The sequence below is a fragment of the Hemicordylus capensis genome, chromosome 5, assembly GCF_027244095.1.
Source record: "Hemicordylus capensis ecotype Gifberg chromosome 5, rHemCap1.1.pri, whole genome shotgun sequence".
In the NCBI taxonomy this organism is placed as follows: domain Eukaryota; kingdom Metazoa; phylum Chordata; class Lepidosauria; order Squamata; family Cordylidae; genus Hemicordylus; species Hemicordylus capensis.
In genome coordinates this window covers 254467281-254487800 of record NC_069661.1, presented here as the reverse complement: position 1 = coordinate 254487800, position 20520 = coordinate 254467281, and the positions used below count along the sequence as shown (strand labels likewise).

The 20520-nt window shown below is 45.0% G+C and overlaps 1 protein-coding gene across 4 annotated transcripts in view; it reads right to left on the bottom strand.

Moving 5' to 3' along the window:
* The window catches only part of LRGUK (leucine rich repeats and guanylate kinase domain containing), a 78401-nt gene that overhangs the window by 38045 nt on the left and 19836 nt on the right, over positions 1–20520 (bottom strand). For 2 of the 4 annotated variants that reach the window (XM_053255626.1, XM_053255628.1), the window contains 6 exons: positions 18667–18797; positions 13407–13550; positions 7970–8050; positions 3276–3362; positions 2701–2807; positions 692–811 (listed from right to left, as the gene is read on the bottom strand). In XM_053255626.1, coding sequence (XP_053111601.1) covers positions 692–811; positions 2701–2807; positions 3276–3362; positions 7970–8050; positions 13407–13550; positions 18667–18797 — 670 coding nt within the window. The remainder of the gene's footprint in view (positions 1–691; positions 812–2700; positions 2808–3275; positions 3363–7969; positions 8051–13406; positions 13551–18666; positions 18798–20520) is intronic. The other 2 variants (XM_053255627.1, XM_053255629.1) reach the window with 2 other exon arrangements.

Here is a 20520-nt window from a genome sequence, read left to right as displayed (position 1 = left end):
GAGAAAAAGGAAAACACACACAAAAGAAAACACCAGCCCCAAAGAACACGCCCATTATAGAAAGAAGAGAGAAAAAGATAACGAAAAGAATAAAACATATTTTTAAAAGAGAGAGAGAGAGAAGGAAAAGGAGAGCAAGAACAGGAAGGAAAGGAGAGAAAGGAAGAGAGACAGGGACAAAAGAAAACAAAAAAGGGGCAATAGAAAGGAAGAACGCTAAAAGAGGGGGGAAAGCTAGCGCCCGTTATTATAACGGGCTTAAAAATACTAGTATTTATATAAAATGCATAGGGGGAAGGATTGATTGCAACTTTCCCTTACAAACTATGAAGAACTTTCTTTTAACTTGTTCTTCTTCTTTGGTTTAGACTATCATCCCAATCTGGTAATATTTGATAAATGGGCATAAATCCTAAGGGGACTCTTCCCCCACAAACACACAGTGGTCCCAATCTGGACTGAGCTCCGTGCCGCTAGTTTTTGTTCCTAAAGACCTAGGAGAGGAAGCGACACAGATCTGTTTACTGTCATACGGAGTTTGACTCTAAGATTGGGAGGGACTAGAATAGGCAGCATGCAGGAGCAGCAGTGTTCACTGCCTTCCATAAAGTGTTGTCTTCTTAAGGAAACCTGCGTGGTTTTATTTCCAGCAACACTGCAAGCTCATGAACACTCAATGCACCTGATATACCTGTATCTGAAGTAGTTGTTGAACTTTCTACAGAGCCTGTGGCAAAGTTCTCGTTTCCAGCAGGCCAGGGGTCCCGTCAGCACCAACATAGGGTAGGGAGCATCAAGGCTGGGCAGGGTACTGCATGGAGAGAAGGAAATGTAAGGCTTCGCTAAGTGTCTCACACGAACAGCATACACAGTGTGCATATGCATGCGAGAGTCTCCCACAGGTGCCCTGTATGTAATCCACCATCGCTAATCCCCTTTGAGTCTCAAAGAAACCGTGTAAGGCAGGAAACACAGAAGCAAAAACACTCTAATGATTGCTTTTCAGCAAAGGAGACAGGTCAGTCCAAATGCAAAGGTATTATCTAGTTGGAGGATTTGCCGTAATGCTTTCTCAAAGCAAAGCCCCCTGGCTGAGAAATCACATGCATGTCTACCAGTAACAACCATGCAGCTGTTTTCTAAAGCCAGATAAATCGATCACGCTGGGGGGAGTGAGCTCAGGCAGAATTCTCTGATCTGCCGGAACTTAACTACGGCACACCAGCTTTCAGGTTTATTATTACTGATATTATTTATTATACATTTTGATGTTTGTTCACTGCATTTTATTCCATGGGATGATCTATGGGAGACTGGTGGGCAGATGGTCCTGTCTTTGGATGAAGACTTGAGCTTCACCCTTCCAGCATCCCCCCAGGCAACAGCAGCTCCCTCCCCTTGGGATACAAAATTGAAAGCAACTGTATTTTCCTAACCCAATTTTTATCTGCTGCACACCTGTATTTGGTCTTCTGCGGAGAGATGTTCTTTGCCCTATCACCAACGTGGGCAGAACCTGAGCAGACACCAGGCATAGCTTGAGAGAGTCTGTCCCTTTGGATTTAGGGGGAAGAGCTGTCTGTTGACAGTTGCCCCTGCTATGGCTGTAAACAACTTTATGCAAACGTTTTATAAGCCACCTTCAGAACCTAAATGGTGGAAGGCTGGGCATTAAATCCATTAAATAAATGAATGGTGATCCTCTTTACAAGATGCTTACATCACATTTTGGGCATTCCAGCAATCTGCAGTGATGGCACCCCAACCTACATTATGTTTGCTAAAATGTCAAGTTTCCATGCTCTTAGAAACATCATTCCAACCATCCTTTAGCACAAGTGAGCCCAGGCCAGTCCCATCACAAATGAAATGAAGCTGAGCATGGGATCACACTAGATCTACATCTGCCTCTGCCCACTGATGGCTTTCAGAGGAAGGCAAAATGTTCGCCATGCTGCTTTTTCTTTCCCCTACCTAACAGGAAAAGAAGGAACAGGCAGAGATTGGGAAGGAGGAGGGAACTAGGTGCGTGATATTAGCACACAAATAGATAAAGGGGAGGAGAGGGTGCCATTTGGTGCACTGTCTGATGTAGCAGAATGTCATGGGTTGGCATTGCACTCGGGGCTTATTGGGGGAAAGGATGGAGTTAATTCAGAGGCCTTTATTATATCAATGCATGTTTTGTGACTGTCCTTCTTCTGGCTTCTGCGAGCCACGCTGCGAGCCTCAAAGGGATGGATGGCCATTTTGTTCACCATGAGATGCCAATAGTCTGGAGGGAGAGAGTTAAAGAGAGCCTGAAGAAGTTACCGTTCCAAGCACATATCACCCTCCGGAGAGCTCTTAATCGTCACTGGATATTGATGGAGTTTTTTGCGTCTCTCATTTATGGTGTGAATGGCCATCTGCTCTGACAGATTGTTTAAAAGAAACCGAGCAGTGGGCAATCTGTCTTGGAGCTTCGAGGTGAGCAACTAACTTCATTTCATAATCTGCTCAGCCAAGCGAGATGTGCCTAATTTCCATCTTGACACTCATGGCGTGTTACATAGTTGTTGTTTTTTCCCCCTTTTTCCGTTTTTTAAAGGAAAAGACCTAAATGGAAGGGTGAGAGAGGCAGGGGGGAGGTCCCCTACTGGCAAGAGCTTTACTTGAGCGCCACCTACAGGGCTGAAGGTGAACTGAAGATGAAGTTACCTATCAAAGATCCGCTGTGGCTGCATCATGCTGTACATAACGTGAGTCATGTGATCTTCGGCAGCCACCACTTCGGGAGGTGGGTCATACTTGTTCACAGCTGCAACCTGCTCCCAGTAATTAAACACAAGGGCATTTGTTTAATTTAATGCTTAATCTCAGCAAGAACAGAAATATGTTTATGGCTAGGAGTTTATTCTAATTAGAATATGTTTCTTCCAAAAATCTTAATCGCCTGATACCTTAATGGAAAATGGCCTATTTTCAGCTAACTAACATCCACCACCACCACACCTTGCTTGCTACCCGCACCTAAAATTCAGAAGCAATAGGAAAGCACCAGTTATGTGCTCGTGGTCCTCACACGCTGGATAATAATCGACTGCAATCTCGCTACCTTCCAGTTACAAATTCCACTGAGACTGGTGTGTTGGATATCTGGATGCAGGACTGAAGCCTTTCTCATTCTCTTTGGTCCCACATACGAAGAGAAATTGCATAAACTACTCTTGAACTGTAGCAAAGAAGTTTATAACCCCCACCCTAGCTTCCACAGCTAAAAAGAGGTCACTCACCTTTTCTTGCACTGTGATTTTCTTGTGATCCAGTTCTGTGAGTCGAAGTAGCATGAAAATGACCAGGAACCAATAATCTGCTTGTTGCTAATAGAAGAGGCATGATAAATTGGCTTCACTTTTCATTTGAAATGAAAATTCAGCTCTTCAGACTAATATCTGAAAGGCTGTTTTAATCATACTTTGACACAGGATATTAGGAAAGCAGAAGAAATACTCAGAAAATAAGAAAATAAGCCATGCAGTCCACAATTTGGCCATTCTCTTCCTCATTCCTTCTTCTACATGGGAAAAGGAACAGAATTTAGAAAAGTAGAGAGAAGCGCAATATAAAAACTCTCCTGGATGTGAAATATTCAAACCCTCTGATGTGCCTCCCTAAACTCCCTTCCCTGGTTTCCTATCCGGTTCTGCATCTAGCACCAACTTTCCCCCTAGCTTTAAAGCTTTCCAAGGATTATGAACACATTTTATTTATCTAGAATATTTATATACCACTTTCCAATCTGGTATATATATATTTCAGTGGGGGCCAGATTTGAGGGGTATACTTGTGGGTCAAATGGGCCGTAACCCAGAATTTGGCTTTTTAAAAAGCCAATCTGGCAATAAGAACAAAAGGTTCTCAACACAGTTTATATATGGGTGGGGTGATAGCTCAGTGGTAGAGTAGCCACTGAGCATGCAAAAGATCCCAGGTTCAACCCCTGGCAGCACTTCCAGGTAGGGCTGAGAAAAATGCCTACCTGAAGCCCTGCCAGTCAGAGCAGGCAATCCTGAGCTACATGGACAATGGCCTGACTCAGCGCATGGCAGCTTCTGATGGGCCTAGAGCAAAAGGAATGAGAAGATGGCTCCCTGTCCCAAAAGGGCTCACAACACAAGCAAGACAACCAGCAACAGCCACTAGGAGGTATGCTGTGCTGAACAGGGACAGTTACTCTCCCTCTGCTAAACAAAAGAGAATTGCCACTTTCCAAGGTCCCTCTTGGCCCAGTGAGCAGGGACTGCCTTATCCTGAGTCAGACCATTGGCCTAACCAGCCCTGTACTCTGGCAGAGGTTCTACAAGGCCTCAGGTGGAGACAGGTCTTTCCTCAAACCTCTACCTGGAGAGCTGGTCTTGTGGTAGCAAGCATGAATTGTCCCCTCTGCTAAGCAAGATCAGCCCTGGTTTGCATTTGAATAGGAGACTACCCTAAGATATTCCCTTAGGGGGTAGGGCTCCTCTGGGAAGAACATCTGTGTGCATACAGAGAAAGTCCTAGCTTCTCTCCCTGGCAGCATCTCCAAGAGAGGGCTGAGGGGGACTCCTGCCAATAGCTTTGGAGAAGCTGCTGCCAGTCAATGTAGATAATGCTGAGCTAGATGGACCAATGGTCTGACTCGGTAGAAGGCAGCTTCCTATGTCCCTATGAGATCCTATAACTAGAAGTGCTAGGGATTGGTTGATTCTAGGATATTGTCCATGCAAGGCATGTGCTTCTCAGCTGACCCAGGGCCTCCCACGCCACTAAGCGATGGCTTCCCTCATGCTATTTATCTTTCCTGTCCTCTAGGACCTTCACTTTGGAAGTGCTCTGTTAGAGCAGAAGCACATTGCAGCAGAGTATACAGAGTATTTCTAGATTGTGTGTGAGCCAACGCTTCGAAAAGTGCAAGGGCAAGTGTGGGGACCAGTGTGGCATCAACACTGATGTTAAAAGCAGCCCCACTGCATTAGTCAGGATGTCAGCCACTGAAAGGAATTGTCAATTAATAAAGTTTAGCTGTCGGAACAATAATTTTAAGAGGAACAATAATTAATTGTCAAGGAGGCAGCTAGCATCTTGGCGGCTTGATCAGATGTGTGAAGTCTCAAAAAAGCCAAGTCACACTATATCACTGACATTCAAACCGATTTAATGCTGTCTTAACCTAATTGACGCTTCTGTTTGCAAAATAACCAAAGAGCCTTGCAGATTAATTGGATAGATCTTAAAGAAGTTTCATCTAGCAAGGCTTAAAGGAACTTAGATGAAGACAGTCTGATTTCAGTTAGGGATGCTCTACCCAGATATTATTTTAAAACACGGAGAACACTCCTGAAAATTGCTCCACTCTTCCAGAACGTTACATGGGTAGGAATAGTACGCGCTTCTTTGGCTAAGCTAGGCCAGGAAACCACCCAGTGCCCTTCACTCAAGCTTACTGAATCCAACCAGATGTGTTGGCAATGACATGGTTGCCACTGGAAACAGCAGCCCCCATTTTTCCTCCTCCTCTCTCCCCTGTAACTTTATCGTTAAACATTGCCACTTTAGGAGGGTCCCTGCCCTAGCTCAGCTTCATTGGCTGCTGCTTGTGAAGGCAGGGAAACTTGCAGAAGTGATGACATCACTCCATGTGTCAAGGATCCTTGGATATTACGAGGGAGAGAGGAGAAAGAGACACAAGGCAGGCTGCCTCTTAGTTCTAGGCCAAGCAGCTTGCAGGGGAAAGGGGTTGACTTCATCTTCCACACACATCCCATTCATTTTCTCCAACGCATGACCAGTAGTCTGCCTCACCACTGGTCTGTTCACCGCAGGCCTCTCTGAATGTTCCCAGAATCCTTTTCCATAAGACTCCAGCCTGATCCTAACCATATTTGCTAAGGAGTAATTCCCATGGATTTCTATGCAATTTAATTCCAAATAAACATGATCAGGACTGCAGCCTTTAGATACCGGCATTCTGTGATAAATTGCTGCACCAATGTATATGTTTCTTGCTAAACCAAAATATGTGCACAGCTATGGCTTGCCCACATTACAAAACAGAGTGAACATTTGCATTCATGCTTTCCACTCTGTGAGCCTTGCTTCTCCTTCCTCTTGCTCTGTTGTCTCTCCCCACTGTTATATTTTAGACTGCAAGCTCCTGAGGGCAGGACCTTTTAAACAATAATATGCATCTGTATTTACAAAGATGCACTATATATTCAAAGCCTATTTGGGCTTCTTTGGCAAAGGTTTGTTCTAGAATAAATATAGCTCTAACAATTTGCATTATTTTCATAGACAAAGGCGCAGAAAAGACAAAAGGCCAAATCATCCAAGAACTTTTCTGCACAAATTCTATCAAAACTCCTGAAGCTTCTATTAAAACTCTCAGTGAAACTCTTTGTTTCACTGTTCACCAGAAAAATTCCTGGTGGGTTATGCCTAGTGACATCGACCAAGCAGAAAAATGTTGAGATGTGTAATAAATTTCTTCCCGGGACCCTAGAAATCATTTCAAAAAGTATCTAAAAACCATCTAAGACAAGATGCTGGTGCTGTTAATCTTCCATACTGTCCAGGACAAGTTATAAACATGTGCTGTATCAGACTGATACATGCGATTTTACTCTGCTTTAAGTGCTGCTGCCATTGATGAATGGCACACTGCGGCTCATTAATCAGCAGAGATTGTAAGCCCTTTGAATGAGAAGCAAGTCCATCTTTCAGAAATTGCATCCAGATTCCAAAGGAGAGCAGCTCTGGCCTGCTGGCTTCTCTCTGGCTTCTCTCTTCAGGTATTTTTAGAAAAAAGAAGAGACTGTACTACATTAAAATTTCAACATTTCTTGTAGTGGGTTCATAAGCAGGCCCTCAAGACCTGGGGTCAACTGTCAACGCTGTGGCGTGGGTGAGAACTTTTTGGAGTGGGTAGGAGTTGTCTGCTTTGGATCGTGGTTGCCCGTGGATCATTACCGGCCTCAGGCAGGTAGAGGAAGGTGGGTGAGCAGAAGCCTCTTGGTGCTCTGCTCTGTTTGGAAAACACATCTACACATGGTTATGGGACTGCTGGCTTCCCATTCCTTTCTTAGCAACATTACTGGTTAGTAGCCCAGAATGGTTGATGGATTCATCTATGAGAAGTAATCATTCTGATGGTCTCCAGATACCTGGAGATCAATCTTTAGTGTTTTGAAGGAGCCAGTCTTCAGAGCTTGGAGATGGGGACACACACACACACACACACACACACACACACACACACACACACACTCATTTAAGGTGAGGGGGCTGATTAAGAGGGATGTGTGTGTGAGGGGGGGGGAGGAAGAGGGAGACAGGCAGGCACTAGTAGAAGGCTGTAGGCAAATTGGTAAGGCAGGATATGTCTCTCTGGTCATTATTTATTATTTATTCGATTTCTATACTGCCCTTCCAAAAATGGCTCAGGGCAGTTTACACAGAGAAACAGTAAATAAATAAGATGGATCCCTGTCCCCAAAAGGCTCACAACCTAAAAGAAACATAAGACAGACACCAGCACCAGTAACTGGAGGTCCTGTGCTGGAGGTGGATAGGGCCATTTACTCTCCCCCTGCTCAATAAAGAGAATCACCACGTTAAAAAGGTGCCTCTTTGCCAAGTTCGCAGGGGCTAACTGGATTTGGGGTAGTAGATCTGCTGCCTTGTTGAAGTGCCCGCTGTTTGCCTCTACTTGTAATTCAGATATCCCACAATGCTGCTTCTTTCCACTCCACTCTCATCTAAAGGAAACCAAAGCCAGCAGCACTGCCCGTGGAATGCCTTGGCATTTGGGAAAGTGGGGAGCATGCAGCAATATAAAAGAAGACACGCAACCTTCCCTTGTGGAAAATAAACAATCTGGCTCTGTACTGGTAGAGCATTCAAAGACAGCTGTATATTTTGTGCTTCCTCCACTTTGATGTTCTCTTACCTGCACTGGGTTGTTTAACAGATTTAACACTCTGAGGAGAGGCAGGGTTTCGATGTATTCCAGCTCGCCCAGCTCAGTGATCTAGTTCAGATACAGGGAGGTGAAGCATTTATTTAAAAAGAAGAAGTAGGGAACGACTCTATGTTTGCAGCCACAACTACATGCACTGTTATAATCACTAGAGGATAGAAAAAGCAATCGCTTTGGGAGAAGATGCTAGGTATTTCAATTTCAAATCATGTTTGCCAAGAAACATACAAAAGGATCAGCACTCTCCCCATGCGTCAGTGCAAAAGAAAATCATCACAAAATGCTCTTACAGCGGCATTTAACACCACATCGTTTAATATAAGAAAATAGTAGCAACCGACTGTTGGAGCTGCAGCCAGTCAAGAGCTGATTTCTTGTCTTGTCAGCACAAAGGATGGCAGGACATGGCAGGATTACTGAACAGACATGTATTAATAGCAATCCTTAGGCAAGTGTGGAGAAGATCTAAACTGATCTGGGCAGGTCCTTGAAAAAATCATCAGCCTGAATCTATTTTATTTATTTATTTAACATATTTTAATACCCCCAAAAAACTTATGTCTCTGGGCAGTTTACAACAAAATAAAAACAGAAAAAGTAAAACATTAGTTAAAACAACAAAACAAAAAAGTTAAAACATTACAACAATTTAAAACTTTTAAAATAATATTTTATAACAATATTAAAACAATTAAAACACTATTTAATTAAAAGCCTGGGTGAATAGATGCGTCTTTAAAGACTTTTAAAAAACTGTCAGAGATGGGGAGGCTTTTATTTCAGCAGGGAGAGCATTCCAAAGCCTTGGAGAAGGCCTGTCCTCGAGTAGCCACCAGACAAGCTGGTGGCAGCTGCAGACGGACCACTCCTGATGATCTCAGTGGGCGGTGGGGTTCATGATGAAGAAGACGTTCTCTTAAATACCCAGGGCCCAAGCTGTTTAGGACTTTATAGGTTATAACCAGCACCTTGTATTTTGCCCGGAAACATATCAGCAGCCAGTGTAGCTCCTTCAGTACAGGAGTAATATGGTTTCTCCAAGATGACCCAGAGACCAACCTGGCTGCTGTATTCTGGACCAACTGTAGTTTCTGGACTACATACAAGGGAAACAAACCTTAACTCCACCCACTAGTAACAACTACTAGCAGGCTGAGGCCCTGTCGTGAAGCAACGTTGTCTTTAACATTTCCCACAGTACACAACAGTTTCATGCATATTGGCTGGGATGGGGCAGTAGATCAATGGTAGAGCGTTCCCTTTGCATGCAGAAGGTCCCAGGTTCACCTCCCAGCAGCATTTCCAGGTAGGGCTGGGAAAGACTGCTGCCTGAAAGCCTGGCAAGCCACTGCCAACCACAGTATGTATGTATGTATGTATGTATGTATGTATTTATTTATTTTTTGATTTGATTTGATTTGATTTGATTTCTATACTGCCCCTCCAAAAATAGCTCAGGGCAGTTTACACAGAGAAACAGTAAATAAATAAGATGGATCCCTGTCCCCAAAGGGCTCACAATCTAAAAAGAAACACAAGATAGCCACCAGCAACAGTCACTGGAGGTACTGTGCTGGGGGTGGATAGGGCCAGTTGCTCTCCCCCTGCTAAATAAAGAGAATCACCATGTTAAAAGCAGTAGACAAGACTGAGCTAGTGTGGACCAGTGGTCTGACTCGGCATAAGGCAGTTTCCTATATTTCTAACTAAATTGCTTTGGAGAAAGATCTTGTATACAATTACTTTAATGCTTAAGTGTTACATCTCCATGGACCCCCCCCCCCCCCGGTTATTTTACGTGAGTATACTAAACAGCAGGTTAGTCTTAATAGCCAGGAGCTTAAAGGAATATGTTGACTCCTGCAAAACCTTTCCTTGATGGAAAGAAGTGATAGAAACAGTTGAGATGTCAAAACAAATGTATTCATCTTAGGGACAGTTTACGCACAGACTTTTGGACCAAACTGATTCTCCTTTATTGACTCCATGAAGGAGAGTTACAATTTAGATTCTAGTGCTATTCACACAATCTGTTCAACCCACACAGAATCACAAACCACAGTGTGTGCACATACAGTTATTCCCACATTATGTTCAATGTATGTACGGTAGTTCCTTCCTATCTGTACCCTGTATTTGAAAGGGCCTGCATTGAGGTTCACTTTTTAAATGAATGCATATAGAGTCATTCACACAAAAACAGGGGCATGTGTGCAGAAACCTAAACACTGTACAATGTAATATCAGGACAGGGCTGTCGACTGACCAACACTTCATCTATGGCAGAGCTGTACAATATACGGCCTGTGGGTCGTATACTGCAAGCACAAACCTGCAAGCATGTTCTAGTTGGCTGGCAGGGCTTCCTTATCACCACCGCTGCCTCTTTCCTGAGAGCAGGCACTCCCTATACCTGCCCCACCTGCGTACCTGGAGGTTGCTCTTGAGCTAAGAGGAGGGAGGAAGTGGCCTTCGGCCTTTCCTCCCTTTTGCTGTTTGGGAGCCACCATGCCACTCCATAACTGAGCATCTTTTTGGTGGAGGAATAGAGGAAAGGAATGGAAGAAAAATGGCAGCTTCCTCCTTCCTGCAGCCCCACAGCTAGCTCAGCAAAAGAGAGGCTCATTGAGAGGTGGCATGGTGAGAGGTGGTGGCGGGTGGTGGTGGTGGTGGGGAGCCCAGCATACAGCTCTGAGTCAATTCTGTGGTGGCTGAGGGGCGACAGGGCCACCCTTGGTAAGAGGTGGCAGCTGCTGGGGAGGGGTGCCATCACAGGCCCACCCTCCCCTAGCTATTAAAAATAAATAAATAAAATTTTAAAAAATGTTTAAACTAAGTTTATTGTATGTTGATTATCTTAATGTTAATTCATTTTAATTTTAATTAAATAATTTAAAAACTGACCATGCATGCGAAGTCAGTTGGTTTTGGTCCACTGGTGCATTTGAGTTGTGCACCCCTGAATATGGGAAGTGATCATTAGGATTAGTTTAAGCTGCGCAGAGTATCTGCGCACTAGGTATTTGATTGCTCCACTCACCCCCCCGCCACAGCGCCCTCACCTCAGCGTTCTCTCCACCCTCACCTGAGCTGCACTCCTCCTCCTCCTCCTCCTCCATCCCATGGCTTCCATCCCCCTCATCCCCTCACCCCTCTTGGTTGCTCCTCCATCCTGTTGCTCCGTCTCCCTCACCCCTCTTGGTTGCAGCTGCAGAACTGCCAGCGCTGAATAGCCAAGCTGCAGCCCCCTACCCCCAGAGACCTCCCCACCTTCACCCGAGCCCTGCTCCTGCTCCTCCCCGCAGGAGTAGCAGCAGCAGTTGACCGGGCTCTTCTTCACTGCTGCCTCAATGGCTGCTCGTTCCCCTCAGGATGCTGACAGGCCCAGCCCCGTCCCTCGCCCTCCCTTCTTTCTCTCTTCCCCTCCCTTCTTTTTCTCTCTCCTCCACTCACTCTTCCCCTCTGTCTTTCTTCCCCTCCTTCTTTCTCTCTTTCTTCCTGAGTCAACAGATCTTGTTCATCTTGTTTCCTCATCTACTTCTCACAGTGGCAGCCTCCTTCTCTTGAAGGGGCTCTTTCCTCCTCTCTTCACAGAGCCCTGCCCACTATCCTTTTATATAGAGATAGATTCTTCTCTCCTCTACAATCATCCCACCAGTAACAGTTGCATTCCAACTGAGCTTAACCATCAAGGCTCCTCTTCCCTATCTGCATATGGAATTCCCACTGCCCAATCACCATAGTGCTCCTGCTCTGTTACCCCCAATTGGTAAAGCACTGTGTGGGCGGGGTTTGCCACGGACCACCTAAGCCTTTTATATAGATAGAAGACACCTGAAGATCTCTCTTTAGTGTTTCGAAGGAGACAATAATCAGAGCTTAGAGAATGTGATACACAAACACTCAGCTAAGGGGAGGGGGCTGATATAAGAGGCGTGTGTGTGTAGAGGGGGGAAATGCACTGATAGAAGGCTGAAGTCAATGTGGTAGTGTATAGTGTAGTAGGGTGTGTCTGGGGATCCGAGTTTCTCTTCTGAATGATAATTCTATGCAATGATACGAAGCAACAACATTGTTAATATTTGTCTATGTTTGTTTTATATGTTTTTTAAAAACAGTAGTGAACCTCTGCAACCAGGGCTGGGTGCATGCCACAGAATGTGGTGTGGGGTGTAGAATTCAGCTTCTTACAAATCTTGCATTTTTTTAAAAAAGCGAGTTTTCAGTCCTCACAGCTCTGGAGGACAAAAATTCTTGAAACATTGTGGCCTACTGAAACTCCAAAAGCCAGAGGGATGGCTGCCTAAGGTTTCTAGCTTCAGGGCCTCAGTCAGGAGCATAGCTATAACTGAGCAAGCAGGGGTCAGATGTCCCTGGGCCCCTGAGGGTGGGGAGCCTCACTCTTCTGCAGCAAAGGAACGGAGGAAGCAAAGGAGGTAGGGGGCCCTGGAGCGGCAGGGGCCCATTTTCACTTTTTGTCCCAGGGCCCACTACAACCTTGCTATGCCCCTGGCTTCCGTGCCATTCATAATAAATTAACCAAAACAGTAACAGTGGTGCAAAATTTTATATACAAATATTATTTTGTCTAATTTATACGGACCAGAGAGCTCGGGCACAGGAACTGGAATCCTGGTGCAGCAAATTCAAGTGGCAAATGGCCTCATGCACTTCAGGATGCAAAGGGGAAGACTAGACTGCAAGTGTGAATGCTGCCTCACTCATACAAAACCTCTCTGCACACAGAATAACAGCATGTTATGGGAGAAGACAACCCTTCTCCCCGACATGCTGTTTTTCTACATACAGAAAAGTCCCACATAGGAAGCTGAGTCAGACCACTGGTCTACCTAGCTCAGTATTGTCTTTACAGGCTGGCAGCAGCTTCTCCAAGGTTGCAGGCAGGAGTCTCTCTCAGCCCTATCTTGGAGATGTTGCCAGGGAGGGAATCTGGGACCTTCTGCATGTAAGTATTTCCCAAGAATGCCCCCAAGCCCAAAGGCGAACATTTTACAGTGCTCACACATGTAGTCTCCCATTCCAGGGCAGAGGCAGACCCTGCTTAGCAAAGGGGACAATTCATGTTTGCTACCACAAGACAAGCTTGGGGTCTTGTGGTACCCCCAAGAAAACAAATACCCCACCCCCCACAAAACAACCCCACTGCATAACATGCCACAACATTAATGTAAGGCCCAACACATCACTGCAGTCTAAAATGGTATGATCCAGAAAAGGCGTCACCGTTTGATTCTACTGATTGTATAAACTGACCCTCTGAATGCTAGTCTATGGTTGTGATGTCATGAGATACGATTTTTGGCTGAACTTGTGAAGAGGTTAAACTTTAGTGAAAAAAAGATATTATAGGTAACAAAACAAGATTATCCAGCATGCAAGATATTACCTGGTTATCTTCTAGGTTGATCTCCTCGAGTACATTGTGCTCTTCCAGACCTTCCAGACTGCTGATCTGATTGCTAGACAAGTCCACGCTCCGGAGAGCTTTCAGATCCTCCAAGCCAGCAGCCTTCTCTATATGGTTTGACCTCTACAAAAATAATGTGAACCATGGAAAGTTCATGGAAGTCGAAATTAAGGGCATGATGATTGTCCCTTCGGCAAGTCACTACCCCTCAGCCTAACCTCTTACTACTCTGTTCCACACACCACCTTGGTCTCTCTTCACTGGACCTGGTGCAGACATTCATTGGGCCAGTAACAGTATCCAAGGACTGAGCAGGTGCTTAATATGCACAGTTCACATGATGATACTACCTGCATAATGGAGGGGAGGGGTTGCACCTGCTGCTCAGCACCCCAAGACCCTCAATGGCCCAGGGAGTGATTGAACCTGGGTCCTGATTGTGAATTAACTCCACTGAAAAGTGTCAAGTTCAACTGATCGGACAGTTCTTTCTCTGGTGTTTGAATGACTGATACGGCCTGTTCCCATGCAGAAGTCATTGGCGTATGCTGCAGCCATGTTGGGATGGGATGGGTACACATTTGTGGATAGAGCCTGAGGCTCTCGAAAAATGGACAGAAGAAAAATGTTACAAATAAATAAAATCGGTATGAATCTTTCCAGCTTTTTTCTAACCCAGCTTAAACAAACAAATAACCCTTTGGGCATATTGCTGAAAGTACAGGCATCTTGCCATAGGAACATAACTTGACTAACTTGTCCCATTAATTTCAAAGGGACTTCTCATCACTAATTTAGTCCTGTAGTTCCTGGGATTTTTTATTTTTTTAAAGGAGCTTATGGCAGAGGTGATAACTGAACTAGGTACCTCTTGATTCATAGCTCTTAGCCACAATTCTGCACTAGTTCCACACCCACAAAAATATTTCTGGACAGAAAACATCAGATGGAAGGGTGGATTTTCCTTGTGGTCAAAGGTTTTTCACATCTGGATGCTACCGTGGTACTAAAGCTTCACTACTGAATCAATTCACAAGGATTACTTTTAACCAGTAGAGATTTGCAATCTAATTTTATATACTGTAATTCAATTCATGTGTGCCAAAGTTGAATACGGGATCACATTTTCTCTTTTGCGCTTTGCTTTCTCTACATCTCAGTCCCCTCTTGTTGTTTCATGATGGTGCCATGTGATTATGAGGCATCACCAGGCAGGAAGCCATATCAGAGTGAGAGCAATGTTTCCAGCCCTCACTCCAAAGATGTGCAGGGGCAGGGGAAAGATGTTGCTCACCAGAAACAGGGAGTCCAGTCCCTGCCAATGCCTGGGCTATGAAACAAGTGATGGCTTCAAAAAACGTGAGCAAGGACAATTGTATCAAATTATTTCCCCTGTCCTGGAGCCTCAATTGTGAGCAAAAATGTACTGCAAAGAATGTTTGGCTCAATCCTACCTGTATCACCTGCAACTAGCTATACCAGGCAGCTGTCGGGCTATAGCCATTGCAAACACTGGATTGGCCAGAAGTCTGGATCAAGCGTTTATGGTAGCTTGTAGTGTGTCTTATTCAGTAAAGTGCCACACAGATTAGTGGCACAATAAATAAATAAATGCACTATTATTACTCTCAATGCAGAACAGCCAGCCTCTCTGTGCATAAAAAACTATAACCTTGCCTGCCACATTTCTCCTTCATTTTGCACTGAAATCCTTTGGGACCTTCATATCCAGGTAATAAATATTTAGGAAGAAGAGGCATCGGAGGGAAGCTTTTTAATTTTGGCTCAATGGTTTGCCCTTGACTCCGCCCCCGCCTTTTAAATTTTTAATCAAGTTATTAACGGCAAGGTGGCTTTCTTGCCTCCTGTCCCCTTTGCAAGACTGCGATTTGAGAACATGCAGCTGGATAGCGCTTTTGCCAAGAAGGGTGCAAAACATACAAAGGAGCAGGAGAGATCTGGCTTGAGAGATATCCCAGCCGTACCTGAGGCTATCCTGCTCTTTCAGTTTCAATTCCAGTTTTAGGAACAAAAATAATTACATGTAGACTGGAAGCCTGCAGCCAGAGATTTGGTTGATTATTTCAAATCAATATGTGGATTTCAGCTCTATTCCCTGCCTATTCTCTCGTCTAGATTTTCCCTTCCTCTCCCAGACTTCTCCCTATAGATCATGTACTTATCCAGCCTCCTTCCTTAGGCCTCTTAGCTTTGCTGGGCCAGATGCCTTTCCAGGCCTCAGCCAACTTCTTTCCCGGGGCCCTCCTAACCCCTGGGCTCTTCTGCCTGCCTTGCCCTGCTGCCATGAGCAACTCTGCCCGGTGCAGCGGGAGACCCTACGGCTTAGAGCACCTCAGCTAATGGAGAGAGACTCTTCTGCTGGCCCGGCCCCTCTGTGATGTCAGGGCAGCACATTCCGTCACAGCTAAAAGCATCTTTATCACCACTACTATCACTACAAAATATCTCTCAGCTGTGAAACAGGGCAGTAAGTAAGTTAGTGACACAACAACTCTTTCCTGGTGGCAAACAACATTTGTACAGATGGTTAGAATCAAAGCATTTCAAAGCTATCCCAGTGGGGTGCGGAAGAAGTAAGTAGAATGATCCCAAATTGAAAATTGGAAGAGTAACGATCTGAGGGGCTGCCTGCACATCCAAAGCTCCACGGGGTCAGCCCAAACACAAATGGTACGAGAGGTTTAGCCTTTGACCAGTGACACCGCTTTGACAAGAAAAGTTGCTTCCCGTGTGATCATCCAACCAAACTAGATCCTGAATCTCCGCAGGCTGGGATCTGAGTTAGCACAGAATTTTGACTCATTATGCAAACACAGACCTGTGTCTTATCAATATTCAGCTAAAACCTTTGACATTTCTGCAGCTGACTTTGTGAGGAGGTATGCAGATGTTTGACCCATCCGCCTGTTTCCCCTTGATAGGCTGGTGCCACCACGTAATGAAGGTACTACAAACCCCATCCACCCCAAGCCACTCCTTTGGAAGGAGTCCCACCCACCCAAAACTCTCTACTGATCTGCTGTACCCCAGCTCTGCCCATGGAATAGCCAGGACAGCTAAACGGAACCTCCATGTTCAGAGGTAGCATACCACTGAATGGCAGAGGCAGGGGAAGGTCACCACTTTCATGGCCTGCTTGTGAGCTTCCCTGGCAGGATCCAGCTGGCTGCTGTTGGCAAAAGAGAACTACAAGGGTCTTGGTCCTAGCCTGAAGGAATCTTCTTCTGTAATATTGAAAGCAATTAACACTAACATATATATAGAAAACATTTTCTCTTTCCCTTCCAAAAATCAATTCCCCCAAATTAATGGAAGTACTTTCTCCATCATAGGAGCTCTTGCTCAATTAACTTTACTATCCTGAAACACTGATTGTATCATAGCCTCATCATCTGCCCCCACAACAACTTCATGGCTCTCTCTCTCATCCCTCCTCCAATTCAGCCGCTATTGTTAGATCAGGGATTCGCACACTCAGGTCCCCAGATGTTGATGTACTACAACTCCCATAATCCTCGGACATAGTGGCTGAAGGCAGGGGATGATGGGAGTCGTAGTCCAACAATACCTGGGGACTCAGGTTTGGGAACCCTGTGTCAAGCCTTTGACTTAACCCCTTAGTCTTCGTCCCTGAAATGAAACAAAGGCCAGCCCTGTGTAGCTGCTTTTTGCAATCATCCTTCGCCTTCCTGCTTTTTCCTCCTCTTTAGCCCTATTCAGACATGATTTGGCTTTGAGTGCCCCAGCCTCCCAATGAAGAATGCCCGCCATCACAGATACAGTGTTAACCCCCTCAGATGAATGCCACGGTAATCATGAGCAGTGTACTTTTGCTGCTTGAGCACGCGTACAGCGTGTATCTTTGGAATCATGTCTGAAAAGGGCTTTAGAACGCCAGTTTTGTCTTCCCATTCTGTTGAAATTTAGACTTTAAGCTTAGCAGGGCAGCGCAGGTGAGGGTGTGCTATCATTTTTTGCTGATGAAATTAAAAGCATAAGTTTATTGTCTCCTCCTGGGAAAGCTGCTCCAGCCCCCACGATCTTGGCCACCCTTTTCTGCACCTTTTCCAGCTTGACAATATACTGTCTGAGAAAAAGTGACCAGAGCCCTCTGCTTATGAAAAAAAGGCCTACTTTTTGCTTATTACATTTTGTAACACACCATGAACATAAATAGTTCTGCATCAGTAATAAGTACATTTATAACCCATTTTCCAGCCAATTGGCTTTCAAAGCAACACACAACATGAGAAAACAAAACAATAAATTAACCAGTAACAAAAAAAAAGAAAAGAAAAACAGGACAAAACAATATCAAATGATAAAATCGCCGATAAAAGCAGCCAATTCTGCAACAGATAGAACAATATAAAATAGAACCATAGGAGGAGAATTATAAAACAGATAAAACAGTAGGTGTTGAGTAAAACAAATCCACTATCCAGAGGAAGGCTCAGGCAGATAAAGAGTGTCAATTTACGTTCTGATTCTATGCATATTTATTTAGAAGGAAAACGCAGTGAGCTCAACAGAACTGGCTCTCAAGTGAGTCTCGCTTAGTAAGATTCAGAATGACCATTTTTGCATCAGTAAGTTGCCTGTTCTCCTGGTCACCACACTGAAGAAATTAGGACACACATTCATTAGACAGAACTCCATTTGAATAGAGAGGATTCAAGCTTGTAATGCAAAGGTTCCCAACCATGGATCCCTGGATGTTGTTGGACTACCGTCATTGGAGGGAAGAGCTGGTCTTGTGGTAGCACGCATGAATTGTCCCCTCTGCTAAGCAGGGTCCACCCTGGTTTGCATTAGAATGGGAGACTAGATGTGAGCACTGTAAGATATGGCCGCTCTGGGAGGAGCACCTGCCTGCTTGCATGCAGAAGGTTCCAGGTTTTCTCCCTGGACTAGAGAGACTCCTGCCTTCAACCCTGGAGAAGCTGCTGCCAGTCTGTGCAGACAATACTGAGCTAGTTGGACCAAGGGACTGACTCAGTAGAAGGCAGCTTCCTATGTTCCCATCCGCAGCCACAATGGCTGAAGCGAATGATGGGAGCTGAAGTTCAACAACATCTAGGGACCCACGCTTGAGAACCTCTCTTGTAAGGGATGAAATTTGCCCCGGGGTGCTGCTGGGAACAACCTACACACAGGGGCACTAACTCCAAGTAATCCATCACAGAAATGCTTCATCTGAAAAGGAAAATAGACCCACCAGGCAGAGGGTTTTGATTGGGAGGTTTTTCAGGCCAGCAATAGCCGAAATCCTGTTGTTTGCCAGGCTAAGATAAGTCAGGCTGTGGCACTTCTCTAGGCCTTGAATCTCCTCGATATTGTTATCTGTATATTAACATCATACTTAAGGAACAAAACTATATTGCAAAACATGCAATGGTCAAGAATACAATCCATCAATGAAGTCCTCCTGAGGAAATCTCACTGAAATGAATGGGAACATTAGAATCAGAGGGGATGGCCCCGGAACATCACCAGGTGTTTGGGGACATCAACGGGAGGGGGCAGTTGTCCTTATTTCCCTGCTTGCGGGCTTCCCTGATGAACCTGGCTGGCTACTGTCTGAAGCCGGATGCTGGGCTAGTTGGGCCTCTGGTCAGAACCAGCAGGGCTGTTCTTATGTTCAATGCAACAGGTGCACGTATCACGATTCTCTGGTTCTTTAACTCAAAGCTAACTGAGCAAAGAGACATCTTTCAAAGTGGTGAGTCTTTTATATGTAGCAGGGGGAGAACAATGGGCCCTATCCAACCCCAGCACAGTATCCCTCCTGTGACTCTTACTGGTATCTGCCTTATGTTTCTTTTTAGATTGTGAGCCCTTTGGGGACAGGGGATTATCTTATTTATGTATTATATATTTTTCTATGTAAACTGCTTTGTGAACTTTGGTTGAAGAGCAGCGTATAAAATATTCATCTTCATAGTAGTAGTAAAGTAATGACGTAGCTGATATGACATCTAGCGTGGTCCTCAGTCTTTGGCATCTCCAGTGGACCATTCTCAGGTAACTAGACTGGGAAATGCCTCAGCCTAGGATCAGGGAGTATCACTGCCAGTCAGTTGAGATCAGGGATTCCTAACCTTGGGTCCAGTGTTCCCCATAACAGGGATTCCCAGATGTTGGTGACTACATCTCCCATAATCCCTAGCCAAAAGTCACTGCAGCTGGGGATGCTGGGAGTTGTAGTCAACAACATCTGGGAATCCTTGTTAGAGGGAACACTGCTTGGGTCCCCAGATGTTGTTGGATTACAACTCTTGTTATCTGGCCACTGTTGCAGCTCAACAACCTCTGGAGACCCAAGGCTGGGAAACCCAGGCACAGACAATACCGAGAGAAATGGACCAAGAGTCTGACTCAGCATAAGGCAGCTTCATATGATGATATATATTTATTTTTTTTCTCTTCCCATAAGGTAGAAAGTTAGTAACATTTTTTGAGCTTCTTCATTCTCATAACCACCCTTGCCAAGAGGTCGCTCTCACTCCCATTTTATAGATAGGCATCTAAGGCAAAGAGACAATGGATACACCCAAAGACACTCAGCGAGTCATGAGAAACCTGAGATGTGAGCTCGATGGCACAAGCAAGCCAAAGCATCACACCTGACATAGCAATGTTATCCGGGTACCAATGAAGTAGCTACCTGTGAGTTGATAGCTGCTGCATCCTGGCATCCCACAAATGATACAGGAAGTACCAATTCTCCAATTATATTGAGAACTATGCCCTAGCATCCTCTGCACAATATCTCAAAGAAGTCTGGCTAGAATTTGAACCCAGTTCTCAATCAAACCAGACTACGCCACCTTTGAACTCAAATAATCAAAGACAGGGTCCCTAGACATTGTTGAACCACAACTTCCATCATCCCCAACCACATGTGGAGGGGGATTTGTGGAGAAGGTAGTCAGTGGGTATAGCCAACAACACTGGCTCTTCAGTCTTTGATTGATTGATTGATTGATTGATTGATTGATGAAGTGCCGTCAAGTCGGTGTCGACTCTTAGCGACCACATAGATAGATTCTCTCCAGGATGATCTGTCTTC